Source organism: Marmota monax, unplaced genomic scaffold (assembly GCF_021218885.2).
Source record: "Marmota monax isolate L192 unplaced genomic scaffold, Marmota_monax_Labrador192_F-V1.1 WCK01_AAM20220418_F8-fsc00016, whole genome shotgun sequence".
Lineage (NCBI taxonomy): Eukaryota > Metazoa > Chordata > Mammalia > Rodentia > Sciuridae > Marmota > Marmota monax.
Window position 1 is genome coordinate 16,851,954 of NW_026695209.1, and position 23,327 is coordinate 16,875,280.

The 23,327-nt window shown below is 32.6% G+C and overlaps 1 protein-coding gene across 5 annotated transcripts in view; it reads right to left on the reverse strand.

The window, feature by feature from the left end:
- Robo1 (roundabout guidance receptor 1) overlaps positions 1 to 23,327 on the reverse strand; it is a 1,045,885-nt gene that overhangs the window by 749,036 nt on the left and 273,522 nt on the right. The window contains exon 1 of one of the 5 annotated variants that reach the window (XM_058574579.1): positions 10,935 to 11,523. The exons of the other annotated variants lie outside the window; for them this stretch is intronic. Coding sequence (XP_058430562.1) covers positions 10,935 to 11,043 — 109 coding nt within the window. The 5' untranslated portion in view covers positions 11,044 to 11,523. Of the gene's footprint in view, positions 1 to 10,934; positions 11,524 to 23,327 lie in introns of those variants that run through there. 5 annotated transcript variants of the gene reach the window in all.

Consider the following 23,327-nt stretch of genomic DNA (forward strand, 5'->3'; position numbering starts at 1 on the left):
GGTATCTAAGTATGTAAATGGATACATTTTATTAAATAAGTTAAAGATGTGGTAAAGGAATTCTAAGATATCTTCTCAGTTTTCCATAATTGTTGTGGACCCATTCATCTTGTAATAAACAATTTTAATTTTGGAAATGTATTTGCCAAAAGGAGAAGGACATCAACATCAATAATGACTAAATATGGAACATTAATTGACTCTGGCAGGGCACAGATTAAAAGCCTAGGCAATATCTGTACACTAAGATTACAATTAGAGATAATAAATAAAATATTTTTATATTTATATTTTGTTTTTAGTCAAAAGTAGATAATTTGGAAGTTATTACTATATTAAGAAATTATATTTTAATTCAGTAAATAAGGGGTAGGTAAATAATCACTAAAAATTACTGAATAAAACAAAATTAGACCAAGCTGGGCATGGTAGCACAGGACTTTACTCCTGGTAATTGAGAGACTAAGTATCCTGATGGCAAGTTTAAGGCCAGCCTCCACAATTTAGCAAGACCCTGTCCTAAAATAAAAAATAAATAGAACGTGGGATGAAGCTCAGTGGTACAGCACCCCTAGGTTCAATCACTGGCTTGAGGGTTAGGGGGACACACGATTAGGCCCATTTTTTTTTTTCTAAGCTTACTGCATGTAGAAGGTTTGTCCATTCATTAATTCATTATTTATTAAGGACTCATGTCTAAACTGTGTTATTTTAGGTTTTAATATGAAGATGCTACACTTAGCTACAACTTAATGGTTAAAAGATGTAAGAATTCATATTTAGGTTTCTGCATTTTGTAAACTGAAGTACTCAAAGTCTTTGAGTGTAGACATTATAAATGTGAATCAGTTTACTTTTTTACTTACAACAATATTTAGTGATAGAGGAGGGAAAATTAAGGGCTTTCGGAATGGCTAATGTCACATATAGATGTTAGATGATGAAGAGGAAGAGGGAGAGATCCCTAATTTGGAAGCATTTTAATTAATTAAGCTGCTGAAAAAATTTACACATATCCAACATGTGAAGACAAATACCAGACTACCATGAATCGAGATCAGTGAACTCAGTATGCTCTATAATCATGAGTTCCAGGAAAAGAAGAAGATGATAAATATAGGACTCTGCAGGTAAAACCAACAAATCTTCAATAATTTCTAACACATAAAATAAAAATATATAGCAATTAAAATAGAATGGATTTCTTGGCAAAGACACAGCACTGAAATTTCTCTAATTTTCTTCAAGATTTAATCCTGGCATTTATGAGATTTGTGAAGTATTCTTTGAATTTCCATTCAGGGAGCAATAATACCACACACACACACACACACACACACACCACACTTTTTTGGTATATAACCCGATCTTCAGTGGGTTTTGAGAGTGCAAATGTAAAAATGCAAAGCATTTCTTAGCTTTTATTATGACATCTTATAATTTATCTGAGAAACAAAAGAAATAATTAAGATTTGAATTGTAGTTTGATTTGTCTTATTTTTTTTGAAACTTGAAGAGAATTGTTTCTTCCATTAAATTATCTTCCTAAATCTCTTCTCCTTAAAACTTATCACTGTATCTCTTGGTATTACAGACCATAATAGATGTATATCACCAGCCTTTCATTGCAATCTGTAAGTCACATTTTCTCATTGCATACTGTAAACTGAGTTCTGTATCAAGCACACAATATGCTCTCAGGGAGTAATTCTCTATGTTGGTAAATATCACGGATATGTATGTGCAACAAATAGATAAAGGAACATTATGAGAGAAGCAAAATGTAATATTAATAATCACAATACCAAGAATAATAATTATACTATCACAGTCAGAATCCTCAGTGTGTGAGCACTTGTGTTTCACAACTTTATGGACACTTTGCCAGATCTTCACAATTTGTGGGAGAGAACATATTGTTATCTCCATTTAATAAGCAAAAACAGAGGCTCAGAGTGAACATACCATTTCTCAAGCTTATGCACCAGGCTTGAATTGGGACCTTGCTATATCTGCCTGAAAGGTGCTTATGATACAATTACCATATAAAATGAGGATTTTGAAACATATTGGAACATCACAGATTAAATTTGATCAATTATATTGATCATTTCTCTATTCTTTATTATATATTACTTCTCACAGGGAAATGATTTTGATGATTCTTTTCATGACACTTTCCTTTATAGATGAAGTTTCCTTGGCAGTAAATGATGAAATTTCTAGCGCAAGCCCACAACCTTCTTGCCCACAGACTGTGCAGTTTAAAAAGCTGCTCTGGGAGGACCTGCCCCACTAGTGCTTCAGGTAAATGGGCTGCCAAGATGTCTTCAAATTAGCACTCACTCTTTCTCAGTCCACTTCTTGTTTTTATCATCTTACGTCACAGAAGAACTTCCACATTTTCCCTCTGTTTCTGAAGAAGAAAATATCATAACAAAGCTAGAAATTAAAAAAAAATGTTGATGGATAGAATAATTTCATTTTATTTATTTATTTTTATGTGGTTTTAAGGAACAGACCCAGCGCCTCACACATGTGAGGCAAGCCCTCTGCCACTGAGCTACAGCCTCAGCCCCCAAAAGTAGACATTTTAATTCTAATGATTTCATGGATTCTTTCTTTTGGGACAAAAATAAGAAGTGAACTAAGATTAGTTTACAAATTTGAGACTGCTTAGCATTGTATTCCATTAATTAAAAGGCACCAAACTGACATATAATGTAAAAATCTTAATGATGAAGGTATTAAACAGATTCAAAGAAAAAAAAAAAAACATAAGTGGTTCCTTTGGCAGGGACTTCGGACACATTGCAGCACGGATACATTCATCACGACATTTCCTCAGCACTCTGTTCGCCTTCATTACACTCTCCAGAACTAAGTGAGCTCCAACACATAAAAGTTTTTAACACTTCTGTAACCTAGGAACAATTTCAAATGGCAAATAATAGGTAGTTTCTAGGAAGGACTAGAGAACAGTAAATTTTGAACTTGTCTTTTTTTTTTTTTCAAAATAACAAGTTCTCCAAGAACATTGTATTCTTAGGCATGGTTTTATTCTACCCTTGGGATAAAAATTTATAAGTTAAACCACTGATTTAAAAAATCACTCAATTGGAAAGTAATGGTAAACTGATATAAATATGCTACCTAGTCATATTTGTTGGATTACATTTGTATCATAGGCAAAATCAACAACAACAAAAAACACTATATAGATTCCCTTTCTTCCAGTATCTTTCAAATTTATGAAAAATGTTATTAGAACCAAAATTATATTAGAAGTCATCAAAAGGATATAGTTAAAAACATCACACTATAATAATTTAGGGTCCTATTGCTGTAGCAAAATTCAGGATAAATAATGTGCTTACTAAAGTTAAGGTTACAGACCCTCATACTATTCATTCTCTTAAATTTCTCACCCTTTCATAATATGTGTATACACATTTCATTTCTACCACTTGTATCAAAACACAAAGTTGTAGTAGTTTTTTAGTGTCTTAAAACATGCTTCTGTGCAGTTTTAACCTTTCAGTATGAAAGGGTTGAGAATGGATTACCTGGGGAACTGCTTTTCTATTCATGTGTGTGACAGCTGAATGCAGCTGTTTTCTTAGGCATCCATGGAACAGCTGAGCACTCTCTCCTGGTCCCCAGATATGAAACTAAGGGAACTTGAAGCAACAAAGTTACATTGGAATGTATCTGATGAAGGAATTCACTTTCCCTTCATCTGCTACAGCTTTAAGTTATTGACCTTTGTGGCATAGTTATGGGTAAAATCCTTTTTTTGTAACTCTTGTCCTTTCTGTATATATTAACAAAACCATATCCACCATAATTGTATATTAGGGGCCCAGTCTTCCATTTTTTTCCCAAATTGAAGTCTTGGTCTTAGAAATTTAACTGAGTGTAAAGTCATTATCATCTGGTGTTTGTGTTCATCTTCAGATAACAGGCATAGCAATCTGGAGAATTGGAATAAAACAAATCTGCTTTTATTCATTGGGAAGAGATAAAATGATGTGGTGTAAGGTACTCAAGATGTTTCAGATTCTGCCATCAGTTAAACTTGGTTTTCTGAACAGTCCAGTACTGAACAAATGGGGAGGGGGAAAATAGGACTGTGCTTTAGTGCAAAGGCTATATTGCTAATATAATAATCCCATTGCAAGTAAAGCAAATACCATGTCCATTTAGTGAAACTAGAGTATAACTAAATCATTGGTGTTTTTTAAAATGCTATTTTAATTAATATTAGTGGTTTCAGCTTAAATGTACCTTATTTTACAGAAACAGAATATAGAATATATGTACATATATGTACATATGTGTATATGTACATATATGTATAATATAAGCACATATATATTACACATGTGTAATATATGTGTACATATATGTATGATTCAACCAAATTTATTGTATTTCAGTTCTTTTCCTTCTATAAATTATTGAAAAATTTCTCTAGACCATTTTGCCGTTAAGAAATAATAGTTTATTCTAGCTATTCTTCATCATCTTGACTTTAACTCATTGTTCCATTGAGATTATATTCTTTAATTTCAACTGTATAATTTCCAAAGAATTAATGACAGAGTCAATATTATTTCTTCCAAAAATATCACTCCACACATGATTATAGACATGCAATACTATGTTGTTCTCCATTAAAAGAAATATGGTGGACTTTTCTGAATTTCACAATGACATATGGTCTATTCTCAAAGTATCCTAATGTAAAGATAATCCTCTTTGGTTTTGTAACTTTTGCTAACGTAATGCATGAGATCTCTGTGCTTGCAGTGCAACTGGTAGCTCAGATGATTACAGAAAGGAGATGAGCTCGGCAGAGAAGGTAGTGACCATTGTATTATGACATACATTTCTGGCTTTTTATCTTCAAGAAAACATATGATACTTTTGCTGACAGGGTCCAGTCACCCCATGTTTGTTTGATGGCAAATCCTATCAGCCTTTCATGTTTCCCAGTTATCTAAACTGTTCTGTAGTCTTTGTTTTGGTGCATCCTGGATTCTAACCTTTGCCTGAAAGTAATACTACTTTTATTTTAGTTCGACATAAAGCTATTGATTTTTTGTGTGTATCTATCTCATTATATGACCAACATATATTTTCTCACTTGATTAAAAAAGGAGAAAATGATAATAAAGTTTCTATCTTTTATAATTTTATATCATTATTTAAAATTATTGAATATGATGTCTTTGTAAAAAACATTTCTCAAAAATTCATAAAATATAATTAGTTAGGAAAATGAGGAAGAGACAAACATAAAGAGAGAAACAAATTATTTTTTTCAAATAAAAAAATTTAGAAACCTATCTAAATGGCTCCCAGCTTTTCAAAATTGGGGCTCTGAAAGAAAAGTATATACTTAATATATACTTAATACTGTCTTGCAGTATTAAGCTCTTGGGAAATTATATAGTATATGATATTGTTAATAAAGTGGCAAAGATGAAATGTAAAATTCGATAAATAGTAAGTTTTCCAAGTGATTTTTTTTTAGTTTCAGGGCATTACTGAAAGACTGTCTTTTAATAATTCTAATATTTCAAAAATTTCTACAAGTGACACTTGACCTATAGCCAGTGACAGAAGAAAATGAGTAGATGGTTAAAAATAACCATAGAAAGTTTCTTTTAAAGTGTTGAGATGGGATGTTAAAAATAAAACATCAAAACAAAAATGTACTGTGGAATCTTTATGGAGGAGCTATTTTTTCCCCCAGAGGTTATAAGTATTGGCAACATTAAATGAAAGAGAGAGTTGTAAGTGTGTGTGTGTATTTGAGGGTGCTAGTAGTAGGTTACATATATGAATGAAACAGTTTAAACACAAGGTGCTTCAGCTATTGAGTTGTTCCTGAAAAAATTTATTCAAGCTTGCAATTTTGAGGTCAATAATTAAGTTCATATCTGGAACATTTATGTAATGGGTACTCAGAGCTTCCTGATTCAATTAGAATTTTAATAATGTACTCTAGATTTTTTTTGACATATAATTCCTTTTTCTTTCCATGTAGTTTTACAATTTCATCTGTAAATTTGATAGGGAAATACAAGCATGGAATGATCAACATGTTTCTTGTAATCTTAAATTATGGAATAGAAAGACTATGTGAACATTATGGTTTTGGTATAGACTTTCTATGTAGCAGTAAAAGGATGGTTTAGATAAAATTACAGTTCTGGTTTTATATTCCTGAAAATGTACTAAAATTTTTATTTTCCCTAATATAATGAAATTCTGCCTATAAGAGCTTTGGTAAAAGAACAAATGCTACAAATTGGTCACATTTACTGTGTTGAGTTATGCTTGTAGGAACCTGAAGAGTTGATTCTACTTCCTTAGTGAAATACTCTCCAAGTCATTATTGGATACATCATTCTGTGTCCTTCCCTGCTTAGTTTGTTATTTTGCAGATGCTATTTTAGTAGGTATGAGCTCTTTCCTTGGTCCCTAGTAGATTCCAATATTAAAGTTATTTTCTTAGTTTCTATGTGTGTTTACAAAAATGTATTAATATTTCCTCATTCATAAATTTTTGTGTAGCAATAAGGTTAGTTGGTAACAATAAAAATTTGATTTATTTCTTGGTTATAATCTACTGTAAAGATAAATGTAAACATTTTGTAAACCAAAATAAAATGATTTTATTTATAGTAAAATTATTACATATTTGTTACCCATGTTCTCTAAGTTTTCCATGTGACTACATTTTAAAGTTACTTTATTTTGGGGGAGGGACCTGGGATTGAACTAGGGGGCACTTAACCACTGAGCCATCCTCAGTCCCTTTTTTATATTATTATTTAGAAACAGGTTCTCACTGAATTACTTTGGGCCTCTTTATGTTGCTAAGGCTGGCTTTGCACTTGCAATCCTCCTGCCTCAGCCTCCCGAGCTGCTAGGATTACAGGTGTTCTCCACCATGCCTGGCCTTACTTTTTATGTTTGAAAATGACTGAATTATACAGGTTCTAGTATATTTGTTTAAGTTTTTATATTTTACATTTAACACCTTTTTTGTTTGTAGCTAATATTTTGATAGATGTCTTTATATATAAACATTGGTTGTGGGTGAATTATATTCAGTAATGTATTCTAAAAACATTTACTTAAATTGTATACTAATTTATATTCTCATATTTGATTGACAGTTTTGAGGAGTTCTTTTATTCATGCCTATATTCATTCTATATTGAGTTTTCACAATGTATTAGGCATTCTATTTGATGATGTAAATGATAGTCTTGTCTTTGAACTCAGAATTTCAAGAAATAAGCAAAATTATAAACAGAGTTAAGAAGTTGAACAAATATAAAAATATAATTAGTTCTAGCTACTCAAAGCATGTGTAAAAAGGAAATATTTAAGGGTACGACAGTTTCTCAAAGAACATAAATGCAATACATTTTGAAGAGGAAGATGTCTTTAACAATTGCTTAAGTCTTTTTAGAATTTCAGAAGTCCATAAAAAGAATATGACAAAAAAGTCTTATAAAGTTTCTGATATAGGCAACGAAGAATTTAAATTTTCTTAGACATTCTGACCTACACAAAGAGGTGTGACTTGACATTCTTTTTAAAAAATACTTATTTTCTAGTTGTAGTTGGACACAATACCTTTATTTTATTTATTTATTTTTTATGAGGTGCTGTGGATCTAACTTAGCACCTCGCACATGCGAGGCAAGTGCTCTACTACTGAGCCACAACCCCAACCCAACTTGACATTCTTTGAAAATTAGAAATTCCCATTGACATTTCTCAGGTAGACATTTATTGTTGCCATTTAAAACCTACTATAAAACTTTAAATTCATTAGGAAAAATGAGTATCCCTCTACACATATTTCATAAGATCCTCCCAAAGAATATCTATTAAGTTGAATATATGCTTTCCACCACAATTTATTCATTGTTGGAATCAACTAATCTGTGTCTAGAGAAATTCCTTAGTTCAGAAATTCTCAATTTCATCTACTCTCCCCACTCAATGTCAAGGTGTCCTTTGATTACTGTTTGGTGTTTCCAAGAGGTTTATTGGGGGGGAAAAAGGAGTCCAAGGTTCTTTATTGCCCTCACCTTGTCTCTTTGGCATGGAGATCACCAGACTGAACTCTCCAGGTTCTATAAGCAGAACTCAACACAGTAAATGTCATCAATTTGTAGCATTCATTCTTTTACCAAAGCTCATATAGGCAGAATTTCATTATATTAGGGGAAAATAAAAATTTTAGTACATTTTCAGGAATATAAAACCAGAAATGTAATTTTTTAATTTTTTATTAGCTACACATGACATTACAATGATCTTGGCAATCCATACATTTGCAGAAATGTAATTTTATCTAAACCATCCTTTTACTGCTCCACAGAAAGTCTATCCCAAAACCATATGTTCACATAGTCTTTCTAGTCCATAATTACAGATTACAAAAACATGTTGATCATTCCATGCTTCTATTTCCCTATCAAATTTGCAGATGAAATTGTAAAATACAAGGAAAGAAAATGAACATCATGTGTAAAAAAAAAAATCTAGAGTGCATTATTAAAACTCTAATTTGATCAGGAAACGCCGATCACTCTAGTGATCTCCATGGAGAAGTTATTTAGACTTTACCTTTTGGTTAGTTAATTCACCTACGAATATGACAAATATAAAATTTCATTTTGACATTAACCCATCTGTCCTATTGTCGTAGATTTGGAATATCCATAAAAACTTAAAGAATATACAATATACAGTATAATTATATAATATAAAATATAATTATATAATATCCAATTATACTCACACAACACACATATTTGTTCTACATTATGATTTCCAATGTATTTTACTGCACCTGTGTTAATTTCATTGAAATATTAGAAAATTGAAAACTTAGGACTTAATGGATTAAGGGTGATTGGTTTATCACAATTTCCTCCAATTTTTCCATCCCACGCCACCCGTAATTTTTTCCAAGCATTATGTCCTTAAATTTTTTTGGTTTGGGAATTCTGAAATGTGTTATTTGTAGCTTTCTGGAGATACCTATTTATGGTCAACTAGAAGGAAGTCTTTGAAAGTGCCTACTCAGAGAAGTTCCTTCTGGAGTATGATAAACCTGATATATTTGACACTGTTTTAAAATTGGCGGCAGAAATGACTGAGGAAGTGAGGAATGAGTTTTCTACAGTTTGGCTGTTCTCTGAGGGAACTTGGTGCAAAGGAGAGAACACTGAATTAGAACTCTCGAAGTTGTGGGTTAGCTGACGAATCTTAGGCTTTGGAGAGTAATGGATTTCTTTATTATTCTTGGGCCACAAGATTTAGAATTTATTTATGAATTTAGATTTCATAGTGAAAATGCTGAATCAGCCTGCATGTCCAGAGAAGAAATTGGCAATAAGATCAATAATTTAGGGCTGGGGTTGTGGCTCAGTTGTAGAGTGCTTGCCTAGCATGCATGAGGCGCTGGGTTCAATCCCTGGCACCACATAAAAATAAATACATAAAATAAAGGTATTGTGCCCATCTACAACTAAAATAAATAAATAAATATTTTAAAAGATCAGTCATTTATTATTTCTGTGTGTCATAAATATCAGATCTATAAGTATTCTCTTTATGAATCATGAGAAGAAGAATAAAAGAGATTAAAGAAAAAAGATACGAGGTGAGACATAATTGGATACTGAGAAATTCAGGAGAAGCAGAGCAAGTAAAATCTATAATGGCCCCAGCCTGTATTGCTTGGCGTTCCCATTGATCTGTCCATCAGAGCTGTCTAGCTCTCTCTTAAGCCAATAAAACAGAACACAAAATGGCCAAAGCATGAGTGAAACAAAAGTCATATGCTTAGCAATTAATTTCAGGGTTACTTTAATTTACTGGAGGAAGTTTCCTGTTTAAAAAAAAATTTATTGGCATACCTCTTCTGAACATTCAGCAATATTATAAGGGACACATTTCTTTCCTCTAAATTTTCTATATCACTTTTTGGAAGATTAGTATAGATAACGGGACTTTGAGTTTCAATTTCTGAATGTGGAGAATGGAGTAGATCTCTTTCTACTATTTACATATATACAAATGCATACATAGGTACATGTACATATTCATACGCGTGCACACACACACACACACACTCTCACACACACACCCACCCATTAACCTATAGCGTCTTATGGGATGATAGCAAAGAGAAAAGACATTGGCTGTTTGGACCAATGAGTCCAGAGGCAGACAGATGTGAAATCCATCTCCTTCTCCTATAACATGACAAGCAGATTTAATCTTAAAATAGTAGTTTCATTACTGTATTTCTAAAATACACAGGCATTTTATGGCTAAATTCTGAAAGTCTTCTTGAATTTCCATAGGAAGAGAATAAATAACAATTCTAAAAATAATGTATTTATCAAACTCCAGTGATAAAACATCAACTCTTAAGTTATTCAAATCAAAGTTTCCATAATACTTGCTATTTCTAACTTCCTTCCTATTATCAGATGTGAGGATTTTTGTTACATAGCTAGCATTTGAATATCCACAAATATCTGTAACATATTTGAATGTTATGTAGAAGAGGTAATATCAAGTCACACACATGGCCTTAGGACGTATTTTTAAAAAGTCTTTCTAAGTCCAAGGAATGGTAAGAGTTAACTAGAAAAGCCAAGCAAAACTCTTGCAATGAAATTCAGAACAATATTGCAGATGTGTTATGCTTACAGGGGGTGGAGCCCATTTATTCTGCATGCATATTTAATATGTAAAATTATTTTTACATCCTAAAACAATCTCTTGGAAATGCTACAAACTGTAAAGTGAGGCAGTCCGGATGCATTCCTAAATATAAAGAAAGAAAAAAAATGCACCAATAGTAAAAAATCCTGGTTACTCACGATTCTTTTCACCTCTCCACCTTGACCCAGCTTTCATTCTGCCCGAGACACCCACAGGAGAAGTTATTTCTGCCATCGAGAGCAGCAGCATCAGTAACAGCACAGCCATGCCAGGTAAAAATAACCTCTGTGGAGAGTCCTGTCACCGACGAACCTGAAGGCTCTTAGTGGGAATAGAAACCTGGAGCCAATCCTGTCATTTTATCCAACAGAAGTGCAAAGATGCTGTTTTCCCCATAATTTTTTAAAAAGCAGGTATGTTCTCATCAGACATTTCCATTTGAATTATTCAAGAAATATTTTTTAAAAATTAGAAGGAACGTAAAGCCTTTCTCTATACATGAGCACAAATATCAGGAGAGAGAAGCTGACAGTTTTCCTGGTCTTTTGCAGCTACTAGTTCCTAACCTGCTCATGCCATCTCTCACTCCTTCCAAATGTTTGTCAACATTTTTCATTACATGGCAATAGGAAAAAGCTGAGATTTCAACATTTTCCCACCTACCCATTCTGTACCACAGATTATAGTACTTGACGAAACAGAATATTTAATTTTGGCACTGCAAACCACACCTCATTTCAAACAGAGGTGGTTGTTAAGAAAAGGAAAAAAAAATCCACTTGTTCACAGGGCTTTATCTAACATCTTGGAAAAGGAATTAGGTGTATAAATATCTGCTGCTAATACATGATAAAAATACCTCTGAGAAAAAGGGGATGGTAATAAACAATCATCATTCCTACTCAGCTCGTACCCTGCAGTCTCTGTATTCAGAGAATAATGTATAAAGACAGTCTGCCAAAAATATCTCGGATTCATGAAGCAGGCAAGATGTAATGTACAATGCACATTCTAGGATTATCTGCAGTGCATCATAAACACTTGTTTTCTTTGTAAATATATATTGGTATATTCCAACTCTTCTGTTCCCCACATAATAATTTTTATCACCTCATGGGCTGAGCAGATTTTTTAGCAAATCATACTTCTGTGTTTTACAGTGAAGTCTATTTCCTGTGGGCAAAACAAAATATTGTCTTGGTTATTTTGGACCTCTACTGTAATGACCTAAGAGGCTTGCCCTCACAAAGGGGAAAATTTATTTATGCTTAATAATAAAAACAAATGTACGCTTCCAAGAACATTATAGGGCAAAAATATACATACATTTATTTTACAAGAGCATAAAACTATTTTTAGATACTGCTAAACACATAATAATATTCTACAACCTGACCTACTTCTATAATTAAATAGTTCACACAGCTGCCAAAATATATTTCTAAAACACATACCAGATAAAATGTTATTTACTGTCAGTCTCTTGTTCTATAGCAGAGAAAAAATTGAAAAAACAAAACAACAACAACAACAAAACCAAGATCCATAGCAGGCAGGCATGTAGCATAAATAGATAAAGTTGGCTGGTGTAACAGGGGGAAGTGGGAGTTGTGGCCATGTGTAGAGAGTGTCCCCTAGATGGTGGCAACTGCCTCTAAAATTCAGTGGAACATCATTATGTGGGCTGCAGTTTCACAGTTGCTAGATGTTTAAATTTTTAAAAAGAAGTTGAAAATTCTGATTATGAACACTCCCCTAATTTTTAAAACAAAGAAACACAATTCAGAACTTAAATTGGTATATCAAGCAGAATATTCTGAATGTGGTTCTAATTTTCCAGATTCATTGATTAAAAAAAAGGCATTGAATGCTCACAAAATGTCAGATATTTTATTAATAGCAACTAAGCATAAAGTAAGCTTAATATATATATGATTTTTCATGTACTATGATAAAAGCAATGAAAATTCTGTGGTATCATGGAGGAGAAAATATTGATTAACTGGGTGTATCAAGGCATGCTTTTCATTTTTTGTTACTTCTACCATAAGCAACACAATCTAGTCATACCAGGAAGTTCTCCATTCTCTGAGAAACACGAATCTTTTTTTATAATCCTATTAATGATCAAGAACTTTACAAAGGTTTATTTTCTCAAATTTTCCCAGGAATAATTATTCATTTTTTCTCATGACTTGTTTTCCTGCAAGTAGAGAGCTCAGTACTTCCAGTTTTAAAGTTGTGTGTGTGTGTGTGTGTGTGTGTGTGTGTGCATGAGCATGCACAACACTAGCTGTGTAGCTCATTTTGGACCTGGTTGTGTTTTCCTTATCCTAAATTCAGTAATGATTGCTCTATATAGAAGAAAATTATCAAAAGTTTGTTCAATTGATGACACATGTTACTGTGTAATGTATATTAATGTGAATGGGTAGATTTCAAAATTTAAATGTGACATTAATAGAGCCAAGATAATGTCTTTCATCTCTGGATATATATTTATTTATGTATTGTCCCTTGTTTTCTTTGGCTACTAGGATTATGGGATGTTACAGATAAATAGGAAATCCTAGTACTATTTATTCCCTTTTAGTTTAAGTCAATCATAATCATCAAATAAAGGCGGCACCTCAGTCTGCTATAATCCATACTACCCTAGTAAAAGACTAAAGATTATCTTAGACATTAACTTTCATATCATGAGTATTGAGAGATCATCACTGAGGCACAATTATAAATACAGTAAGCTGCATCTATAAAAACATTCTAAGACCAGCTTTCAAATCTGCAAACTTTCAGTATAAATGCCCTGGAGATTATCAGCAGATGGACTTACTCTGCTCTAAAATAATGAATTGGTACAATGCCAGTTATTTGGCAGTCACATCCTAAACCGCATATGTCCAGATCTATTTCCACTTAGAACATTAAGAAGGCAAAGTGCATTTCTGCACTTTATCTTTCCTCTTGTTTCAAGTACTCCTTCCATTTGTCTGTGAAAACGCATCTTGTTCTGTGCCATGGAGTTAGGCAATGAGCAGTCTTATTTCTTCTGAGTGAAACTGACCAGTACATTCATGTCCATTGTCCTAATAAATACATCTTGACTCATAGAAGTTAATGGGACTGATTGAAAGCCTCCTATCATTGATTCATTCAACAGATGTTTTCTGAGCACCCAACATGAATCAGGCTCTAGGTAATTATAGAGGTGTTGAAATGAATCAATAGATGTGGTCCCTTACTTCATAGAGATGACCTTCTAGTGAACAGAAAAGACATGATATTCTGAGATCCCATTCTTAAGTTCATAATTTTAAATTGCATATGCAATGAAGTAAAAAGAAAGATTTAAAAAAGAAATTATAAAAGAGGGAATTAATTTAAAAGTCTTTGAGGAAGTGTACATTGAGCATAGAGAAAAGATGAATAAGCACATTTGAGGCAAAAGTGGGAAAAGCAGAAAACAGGTATACAGAAATCTTGTGCAAAATTTAGTCATGCATAAAAGAGCTTGTACATGTTACAATGAATGATTAAATTATGAAGTAGGGATCTTTCCAGTTTGAGTCTGAGAACATGCTAAGGATTCTGAAGTGTATGTAAGGCTTTATAAAGGAGGAATTTTTGCATTAAAGGGTTACTGTCCCTTCAATAGAGAGAGTATGTTGGAAAATGTCAAAATGGAAGAGGAAAAGACCAGTTAGGAGACTATTTCATTATTTAAATGAAAATCTATACTTACAATAGTAGAAATGAAGAAAATTGAATAGATTGGGAACATATTACATAAAGAGAATGAATAATATTGGCTAATGGGTTGCACAGATGGTGAAGGGAAAGGGTTCTAGCTGTCACTGGGCTTAGGGATAGACTTCTGAGATAATACAGTTTTCAAGCAGATTTGGGAATCTTGGATGAAGCTGTATTGTTACTGTATTGTTAAATAACATTCAAAAATGTCACTATCATTTCAAACCAGTTAGGAAACAAATACTAAAATTTGTGTAAGAAGGAGAAAATTACATCTCACTGTAAAAAAATAAGACCCTGAACTAGTGAGAACCATCAATTCTCAAATAAGGAACATTTGAATTAAATAAAATCAGAATGATTAAAATACGGTTAATGAATTTAGAGGGAAAGGAATTATAACTGGAAACCTAGTTAAAATTATTTTATCAGTCTAGGCAAGTGTCAATAAATGTCTTAGATTTCTGGCAATAAAGATGGACAGATGCACAGATATGAAAGGGATAAAATGGATAAGACTTGGTGTTACTTTGGTGGGAAAACATACCTCCATATTGTCAGTTATAGACAGTACTCTTCATCCATGAATAATCATAGTGGCAACTTCTTGGACTATCAATCAACATTAGCATGGATGTTAACTCCTTGCCATATTCTATAAGATGATGAAATATTCTGGTTTTTATTAAATAACTTTCCAAAATGTTACTATCACCGGTCATAGTATCTTAACTACAACTACAGAAGGTAAAAGAATGTATTTATTCCAGTGGAACTTGGTAGAAATCTGCACAAATGTTACCTCAAACTAATTTTGGAAAGTTAGGCTAATTATTCATACTCTCTAGCTAAAAACACACCAACAAACAAAATTTCTCTAATATATAAGAGAGTCAAAGAATTCTTCCACTGTTAATAAAATATCTAGATTAGAAAATGGCATGGGTTCTGTATTAGTTTCAAAATATTTTACAAATTCTTTGGTACTCCCTCCTTCAGAACATAGATATGAATTTTCACCCTTTCTGAGTGTGGTCTGGTATTCTAGTAATAATAAAATGGAAGTGACAGTATGACTGGGAGACAAGACTGTAAAAGTCAGAGATATCCTTCTCATTCTCTGTCTTTTTGATATTTGCTCTGGGGCAACCAGCTGCCATTTTGTGAAGAGACTCTGGCAGCATATGGGCAAGTGTACACAGTAAGAATCTGGGGTATCAGCCTAATACCCAGCAAGGGATTCGGGTCTGCTTAACAACCTCTTGTGTGAGCTTATGGGTCCTGATGACTACAGACCAGGCCAGGCTTACAGGTAGCTCTTAACCTTCAAAAGACAACCTGAGCCAAAACCCTCAACCAACCTGCTCCCATATTCCTGATCTTTTGAAACTGTGAGAGACAATAGCTCTTTCTTATTTTACACTGCTGGACATTAGGGGTAATTTATTATACAATGATTGATATCTACTATAGCTTAGATAGAAAGCTCCCACTCATTCTTTTTATACCACCTATTTCCAAAACCATGATTTTGATTCCCATGTTAGCTGGTTGATAAAGGCTCTGGTGGCCATGACAATTTCCATCAACCACTTCACTGTCTAATCTCCATAGTTTGAGTTGAGCCAAGGAAATTATATTAATATGTTAATATGCGGGACACTAAGAGGCAGAGATGCATTCTATTCAATCTTACAGACTGATTTTATGTTTGATTAGCAAAGTTTTGTGTTTTGTATGTTTTTAAGTCATGCATTTAGCTCTCAGTTCACGAAGTTCTTAACATTAACAGTTCCTAATTTGCTGCTCCAGCCAGATGGCCATGCACATTTAAGTTACAGATCTGGTTTCAGAATGTATATTAAAATCAGATTATTGTAAAAATACCATCACTATCTCAAATAAAATGCCCTTGTTGTACAGGACATGCTAAATTAGATCCCTTGCACATTATTTGATGCATTGTAGATCCTTAATAAATATCTCAGATAATTTTTGAATCATTGATAGGATATTCAATAGAAAGAACATCAACATGGGGAAACAAACACTGTGAATGGTGGTGTTTAGCATTCTTGCTTTTATATTTCCACCAGGAAGCCCTACATGTAACTCTGGTTCCTGCGTTTGAGAGGAATGTGAGTGAATTTCTTTTAAAGACTGACTGATGAAAAAGGATTTCTTATTGATTAAAAGGCTTCCCCTATGGTTTTTGGTATCATTTTGTAGTAATCAATAGTATCATGGCACATTAGAAATGAACCAGAACTTAAAGATCAACTGTAATTACTTTTACTTATCTGAAGTGGATTCAGCAGATATATAAAGATAAATGTAGGCTAAAAATAGTTTCACAAAGATGATTGTGTTCCTAATGTCATATTGATGAAAAAGACTTCAGCCATGATAACCTTTCTACCATGATAACCACTTCCCACTGTTAATTAGAGCAGCTATTTATACATAGTCTCAATAATTGTTTAATTGGACGAATAAATTAACAAGCAAAATTAAGGCAAACTGCTTTATGCAAATAACATTAACACCATTTTTTAAATTGGGCACCGAAATATATAATAGACTACTAGCAGGCTTGAAATTCTTTTAGTAGTTATGTGAGCAAGAGAGGGGATTATCCATAAAAGGATAGAGGGAAAGAGATACTATTTGTGCTAACGAGTTATTAGACATAACCATGCTCATAAGTTCACAATCTAGCTGCCCAGACAGCAAACCAACTTTGAAAAAGAAGTAAGAATGCAAGTAAATCATATTCTAAGGAATTATAGAAATCACTCAAGTGAAAAGTTGGCCAAGGACAAATGACTAGTATTAGCACATTCAGCTTAGGAGTTAAAAGAGGAGAAAAGAGACCTAAATATTCTTTTGCAAGACCATGTCAAGAGGACCTTGCCAAGCTTGAACAGACAGCATTTGTACGAAAAGCTGTAGTGAAAAGAAATTATTGTCATATACCATAAAACATCCATTTAAGGCACATGGAGCCCAGTGTGAGAAATATGGAGTATTGGCACCAGTTCTGAGCAAGTAATATGAGGATGCAGTCAGGTATCCTAATAAATTGAAAATAATGTAAAATATCAACAAATTGAAAAACCCTAAGTTTTTATTTAGACAAGGTGACCTATTTGTCATGTCAACACATCTTACACATTGGAGTCACCTCAACTGGACTTTCATGATACTTGAATACAATCAATATTATTGTATAGGACTGTAACTGTGGCCATTGCTCATGATAATGGGTTGCCCTTAAAGGTTTGTGGGAGTGTTTGTGAAGTTGAATAAAATAGTTGCCACAATCTCACACGTTCATTTATGCACGGTTTTCGCAATTTTATAGAGAGGTGGAGTCTATTTCAATATCACTTAAATCTGGATTAGTCTTGTGACTTGTGTTGATCAAGAGAATGGAACAAAAAAATGCATCTTACTTTTGGAGTTGAGTCTTCATATACCTTACAGCATAATCTGGCTCTCTTGGAACTCTGCCAAGGGACTGCCACAAAAGCAATTTGGTCTCTTACTGGAGGTGAAGAGGCCATGTGGAGAAGAACAACCACCCTGTAGCAGACAGCACCAGCTGCCAGGCATGGAAGAAAGACTCCAGTGGATCTTCCAACCTAGTTGATAGCAACAAATATGTTCTACAATGGAACTATGTCAATCAAATCCATACATGTTTGTGGAAACTTTTGATTCAATGTCCTGCTCTATAAAATGAGGATAACAATACTCTAGGACTTGTAGAATGGTTGGAAATATTAACTAAGTTGGTACAAATAAACATACTAAAACATTACTGAGGATAAAGCAAGAATGAATAATATGTTTGTGAATAAAATTATTGTTGTTATTTATATAATTTTTATTATTCACCTACAGAAAAGGAAAATGAGATTCAGAGATAGTAAATGTTTTATACAAGGCCATAAAACTTTGGGACTATGTGATCCAGGGGTAGACATTTTTTTTCCTTAGTCCAAATTATTAATTGTCACACATTTTTGCATTCACTGTATGACTCAGAGTTGCAGCAAATGTGGTAACCATTGTGGCCAATGAGTTCATTTTCTTTAGTTTACTTCCATACAATGGGGACAATTGGAATTATTTTGCAGAATTGATTTGTGTATGTATGTGTGTCTTAATGAGTTAGGAGATGAAATGCATCAGAATATGTCAAATGCATTAAATATACAATGGCTCAGTATTTTTTAGAAATTATTACCATTAGGGAATATTTTATGAATGAAACTTTGCTTTTTGAATTTCACCTATTTTGTTATGAAGGCAAAATTTTATTCTAATGTACTGCAAATATTAGTTTAATTTTTAATATAGAACATTCACTTATAGAATGTTAAGCTACTGAGATGTTCAGAAGACAAGAATGTTGAACTTCCAGATACATGCACTCAACCTTTAAGTTGATAAAATTTATCTTTCTTATAAGTAAGATTTAAAAGAGTTTAGCATGCAGTTTATAATAAATGAACCAAAAAGAACTTATGACCATATAATTATGATGAATGCAAATGTAAATGAAAAAAATCTATGTAAAAAATCAAAACCAACAACAACAGTAACAGAAAGTATTTGTTTTCCCTATTATTTTGTTATTTTTGTTGTAATCAAATTTGTTCCTGAGTGACTTTGGTGTTTAGAAAACATGGTATACAGTCAACTTAAAATACTATAAATTGAAATTAAAGTTTACATACATGTGTATATCATGCATATACATGTATATTAATATATGTATGTGTATATTTAAACTTGCATATTTTATATATTATAAATTGAATTACTGACTCATAATATTGATAATTAAAGAAGGACTTTGATATTATCTTACTGATACTGATAAGCAAAGTATTCCTACTGCACCTCTTACCTTCATGTTTATACCTCTTCCTCTGCTGACATTTTATACTTCCCAATAACTCTCCTTAAGAAAGCTTTTAAAACCACATTTCCATCAAATATTCAGTTGCCTCACATTTCAATGTATTTGTTCAATTCAATTAAAGCCAGTAGGGCATCTTTCTAAAGGTAGAAACCTCATTGAAAGCAGAAAAAGCACCACCTGTCATATATTTTGTGTTTCAAACTATATAAAATGATGTATGAATGCTGCCAGACCCCCCCAAAAAAAGGTATATGGCTTAAATTGCAGAATATTGTAAGACATTTTTATCTCCAAATGGAAAAAACACTTTGAAAATAAATACTGTAGATAAAATTTTAACACAAGCATTTGTAGCTTATTTTAAGAAGTCAGTATAGAAAAGATGATTTTGATTTTCAAAGCAAGTATAAAGACTTACACCTGATCTGCAATACCCACATATACGAATATAGAGAAAAATAATGTTTTACCTACATTTGCTTTAATTCTTGGATTAACTTGATATTTTGCTGATAACTAATGGTGTCTTCAATATGTGAAAGTTTTAGAAATTATATATTTTATTTGAATTCATATCAAACCTATACTCCTATTGAACTATCTTGTTGGTAAATTTTGTCACTTGCACATTAAATTTGTCTCCAGTATCTCTAGTGATTTTTTTGAAATTAGAAAAAAAATAGTTGCATTTGATGATTCACTATATATGTCTTCACAGAACAACTGAAATTGTGCCAATTTTATTAGAATGAAATGAGGTAGTTAGGGTGTTTCTGGCTTTTAAACTGATTAAGTACGGAAATAAATTTAAAATCATGGTTTTGCAAAGAGAGTTTGACTATAAATTTGAATTCAAAACTTACACTAAATAATTCATCTGATATATTAATTATTTTAGTTTAACCATCTTCACAAGGATTATGTGATTGTACTGCTTAATTTTATAGAAAATACTGTTTTCACCTATTCATATTCATATTCAACATATGTTGAAGTATACAAATTCTGCCTTTTTTGTGGAAAGGGTACCGAAAAAAATGAAATAGGAAGTTATTCACCAGTGAGTTTGGAAATAAGGATGAGGTGTTAATCAATGAGGGCTTATTTAATTCCAAATAAATTCAGAAGTTGGAATTGGAAATTGCTTGGGTTTAAACAGATATCATACCTAAGTCCCAAAACTGTCTTAAAACTATTTGTATCATTTTTAAACAGCTAAAACAATGATGTAGTGATACGATATATATGTAGAATCCAGAGTACTTCCTGCCTGTTCACTTTTTAAATTTTTAAAATTCATTCTAATTAGATATACATGACAGTAGAATGCATTTTGACACATCATACATAAATGGAGTAGAACTTCTCATTCTTTTGGTTGTACATGATGTGGAATTACATAGGTCATATAATCATTTATGCACTAGGGTAATAATGTCCAACTTATTCTACTATCCTTCCTGCCCCTAAGCCCCCTCCCCTCCCTTCACTTCTCTCTTTCTAATTTAAAGTATCACTTTTTTTTTTTTTTTGTGGGACAAATCTCCCACTCAACCCAGAATTCATCCATCTCCTTCTCTTTTGATGGCATGCTTTGAGCTCAATTTCTATTACCCTGCAACATTAATAATCTTTTAATACAACTTTATTTAGCACATTTTCATCACTGTACAGGAGATAATACATTGTAGTGCTTGAGAGAATGACTCATTCTATTCAAATGTCTAATATTTCCTGAAACAAACTTAAGGATTATAATGAAAAGAAATGTTCAAAATCAAACAGAATCACTTTACAACACAAAAAGACAAAATTAGATTAAAAAATTAGCATTCTAGATTCACCATTTGAAGAACAAAATTATTTTGGAAATAAAATCAGGATTGATTCAACCTCATCTATAGGAAATGGGAATATAATCCTCTCCAGAAATAAAAAAACTGTAAAGAGCTGTCAAAATATTTTATTTTTTACTCATAAGGAAACTTTGGCTTATACATTGCCAATCTTCACTTTCACATTAAAGTGTAAATATTCATAGGAAGTAGCAAAACGTTAAATTGTTATCACACTTCTGTGAAGTGTGAAATCTCAAGAAGCAGCTTTATGGTGTTAGAAGGCCTACATTCAGAGCCTGACGATCCCACTCTGGATAAACAGATGTGAGTCATTCCTTCTAGTTGAGCCTCTATTTTCTTACCGGAGAAATGTACATATTAAGAAGGTCTGACTCATCCTGACTCATCAAATTTCTGTGGGGCTTCATTAAAATGAAACCTGGGCATATGACTTATGACTGTAACTCAACATACTAGTAATACTTTTACTAGTTTTCCTAATAGTAGGCTGTTGAATGATTTTGCGTTTAGCATTTTTGATGAAGAATGATAAGAACAGCTTTTATGGTAAATTTAGTGGAGATTCACAGGCACAGATGCATGAAAACCTCTCATGAATAGAACTGTGGGGAAGAGTAGGAAGGATCAGGACAGAAGGGTGAGATGGAGAGTCACTTTATGTGCTTTTATAATTCTCCCAAGGCTGTATTAATACATGACTGTGTCCATAAGACGTCCCACCTTGTTAGGGATCAACCTACGCCTTTTAAATATATAGATTTTGAAAAATTTCATTTCTGTACAAATAGATTGCCTATCTTTAATAAGTTGTTCTTCCTAAAGATGAACATTTCTTGGAGGTTGATGGCTGTCTGCATGTGGTTCAAAAGCAATTGTCTGAATTACAATGATCTCTGAATTACAATACCCTAAAACATTATATTTGATATATTTAAAATTTTAGAACATATTCAGTTATACATGACCTGGGAGAATTCCTATTGTGACAATAAGAATAGAACGCTTAAACATCTGTGATCTATAGAAAAAAAAATATATTGAAAACAGCATAATAGTCCATACCACAATGGTACAATGTAGCAGGAATATAAGTACAGTACAGAGGACAAGTGGCTGGCAGAGATTCCAGATTGCCCTGATTGGCATCAAACAAACATAAAACACTCAGGACAAATATCAAGTTTATGTAGAAAATCTCTATATAAAATCTGTATTTATCTTGAAGCAATAAAGGCCATGACCCAGAAAATCATAGAATAAGAGAAAGGTGGGATACACACACACACACACACACACACACACATATATATATACACACACACATATATATACACACACACACACACACATTCAAAATTATCTAGATTTGAGTGATGCAGACTGGATCAGAAAATTGACTGAACAAGGCTGGAGATATAGCTCAGTGGTATGTAACAGGCCCTGGGTTCCATCCCCAGCACTGGCGAGGGAAGGGATAAAAAAAGAAAACTGATCATTTTTCTAGCCACAGATGGGGGCTGAAGAGGAAATCAGAAATAATAACCTAGATAGATTTCACACTATCATGCTCATTGTTGGATGTATACTTTTATGCTTCTGATAAGTGTATGTATTGTTCTTATTCCATGCAACAGCTTCAGCTACTCCCAAAGACTTAAAAAAAAAAAAAACTTAACAAAGAGTTGAAAATCAATTGAGAACTTTTTACAGAATTTTGAGTAGAGTAGATCCTACATGCTACTTTATTAAACACCCAGAGTGAGCTGAGGAAGAATCTGCTATATTTGATGGAATTCAGTCTAGATCTACTATGTGATACATTTAACTTTTCACTCATTTTTTAGCATTGTATAAACACCAGGTAATAAAGAGTAAAATATAAGAAAAGAGAAAATATAAAAGTAAAGTCCTTTTGTATATTGTAACTTACAATGAATATATGTAATTCATATAAACCTAGGTTCTTTAGAAACCAAGTTGAGCCAGCTGTTGTGCTGCATGCCTAT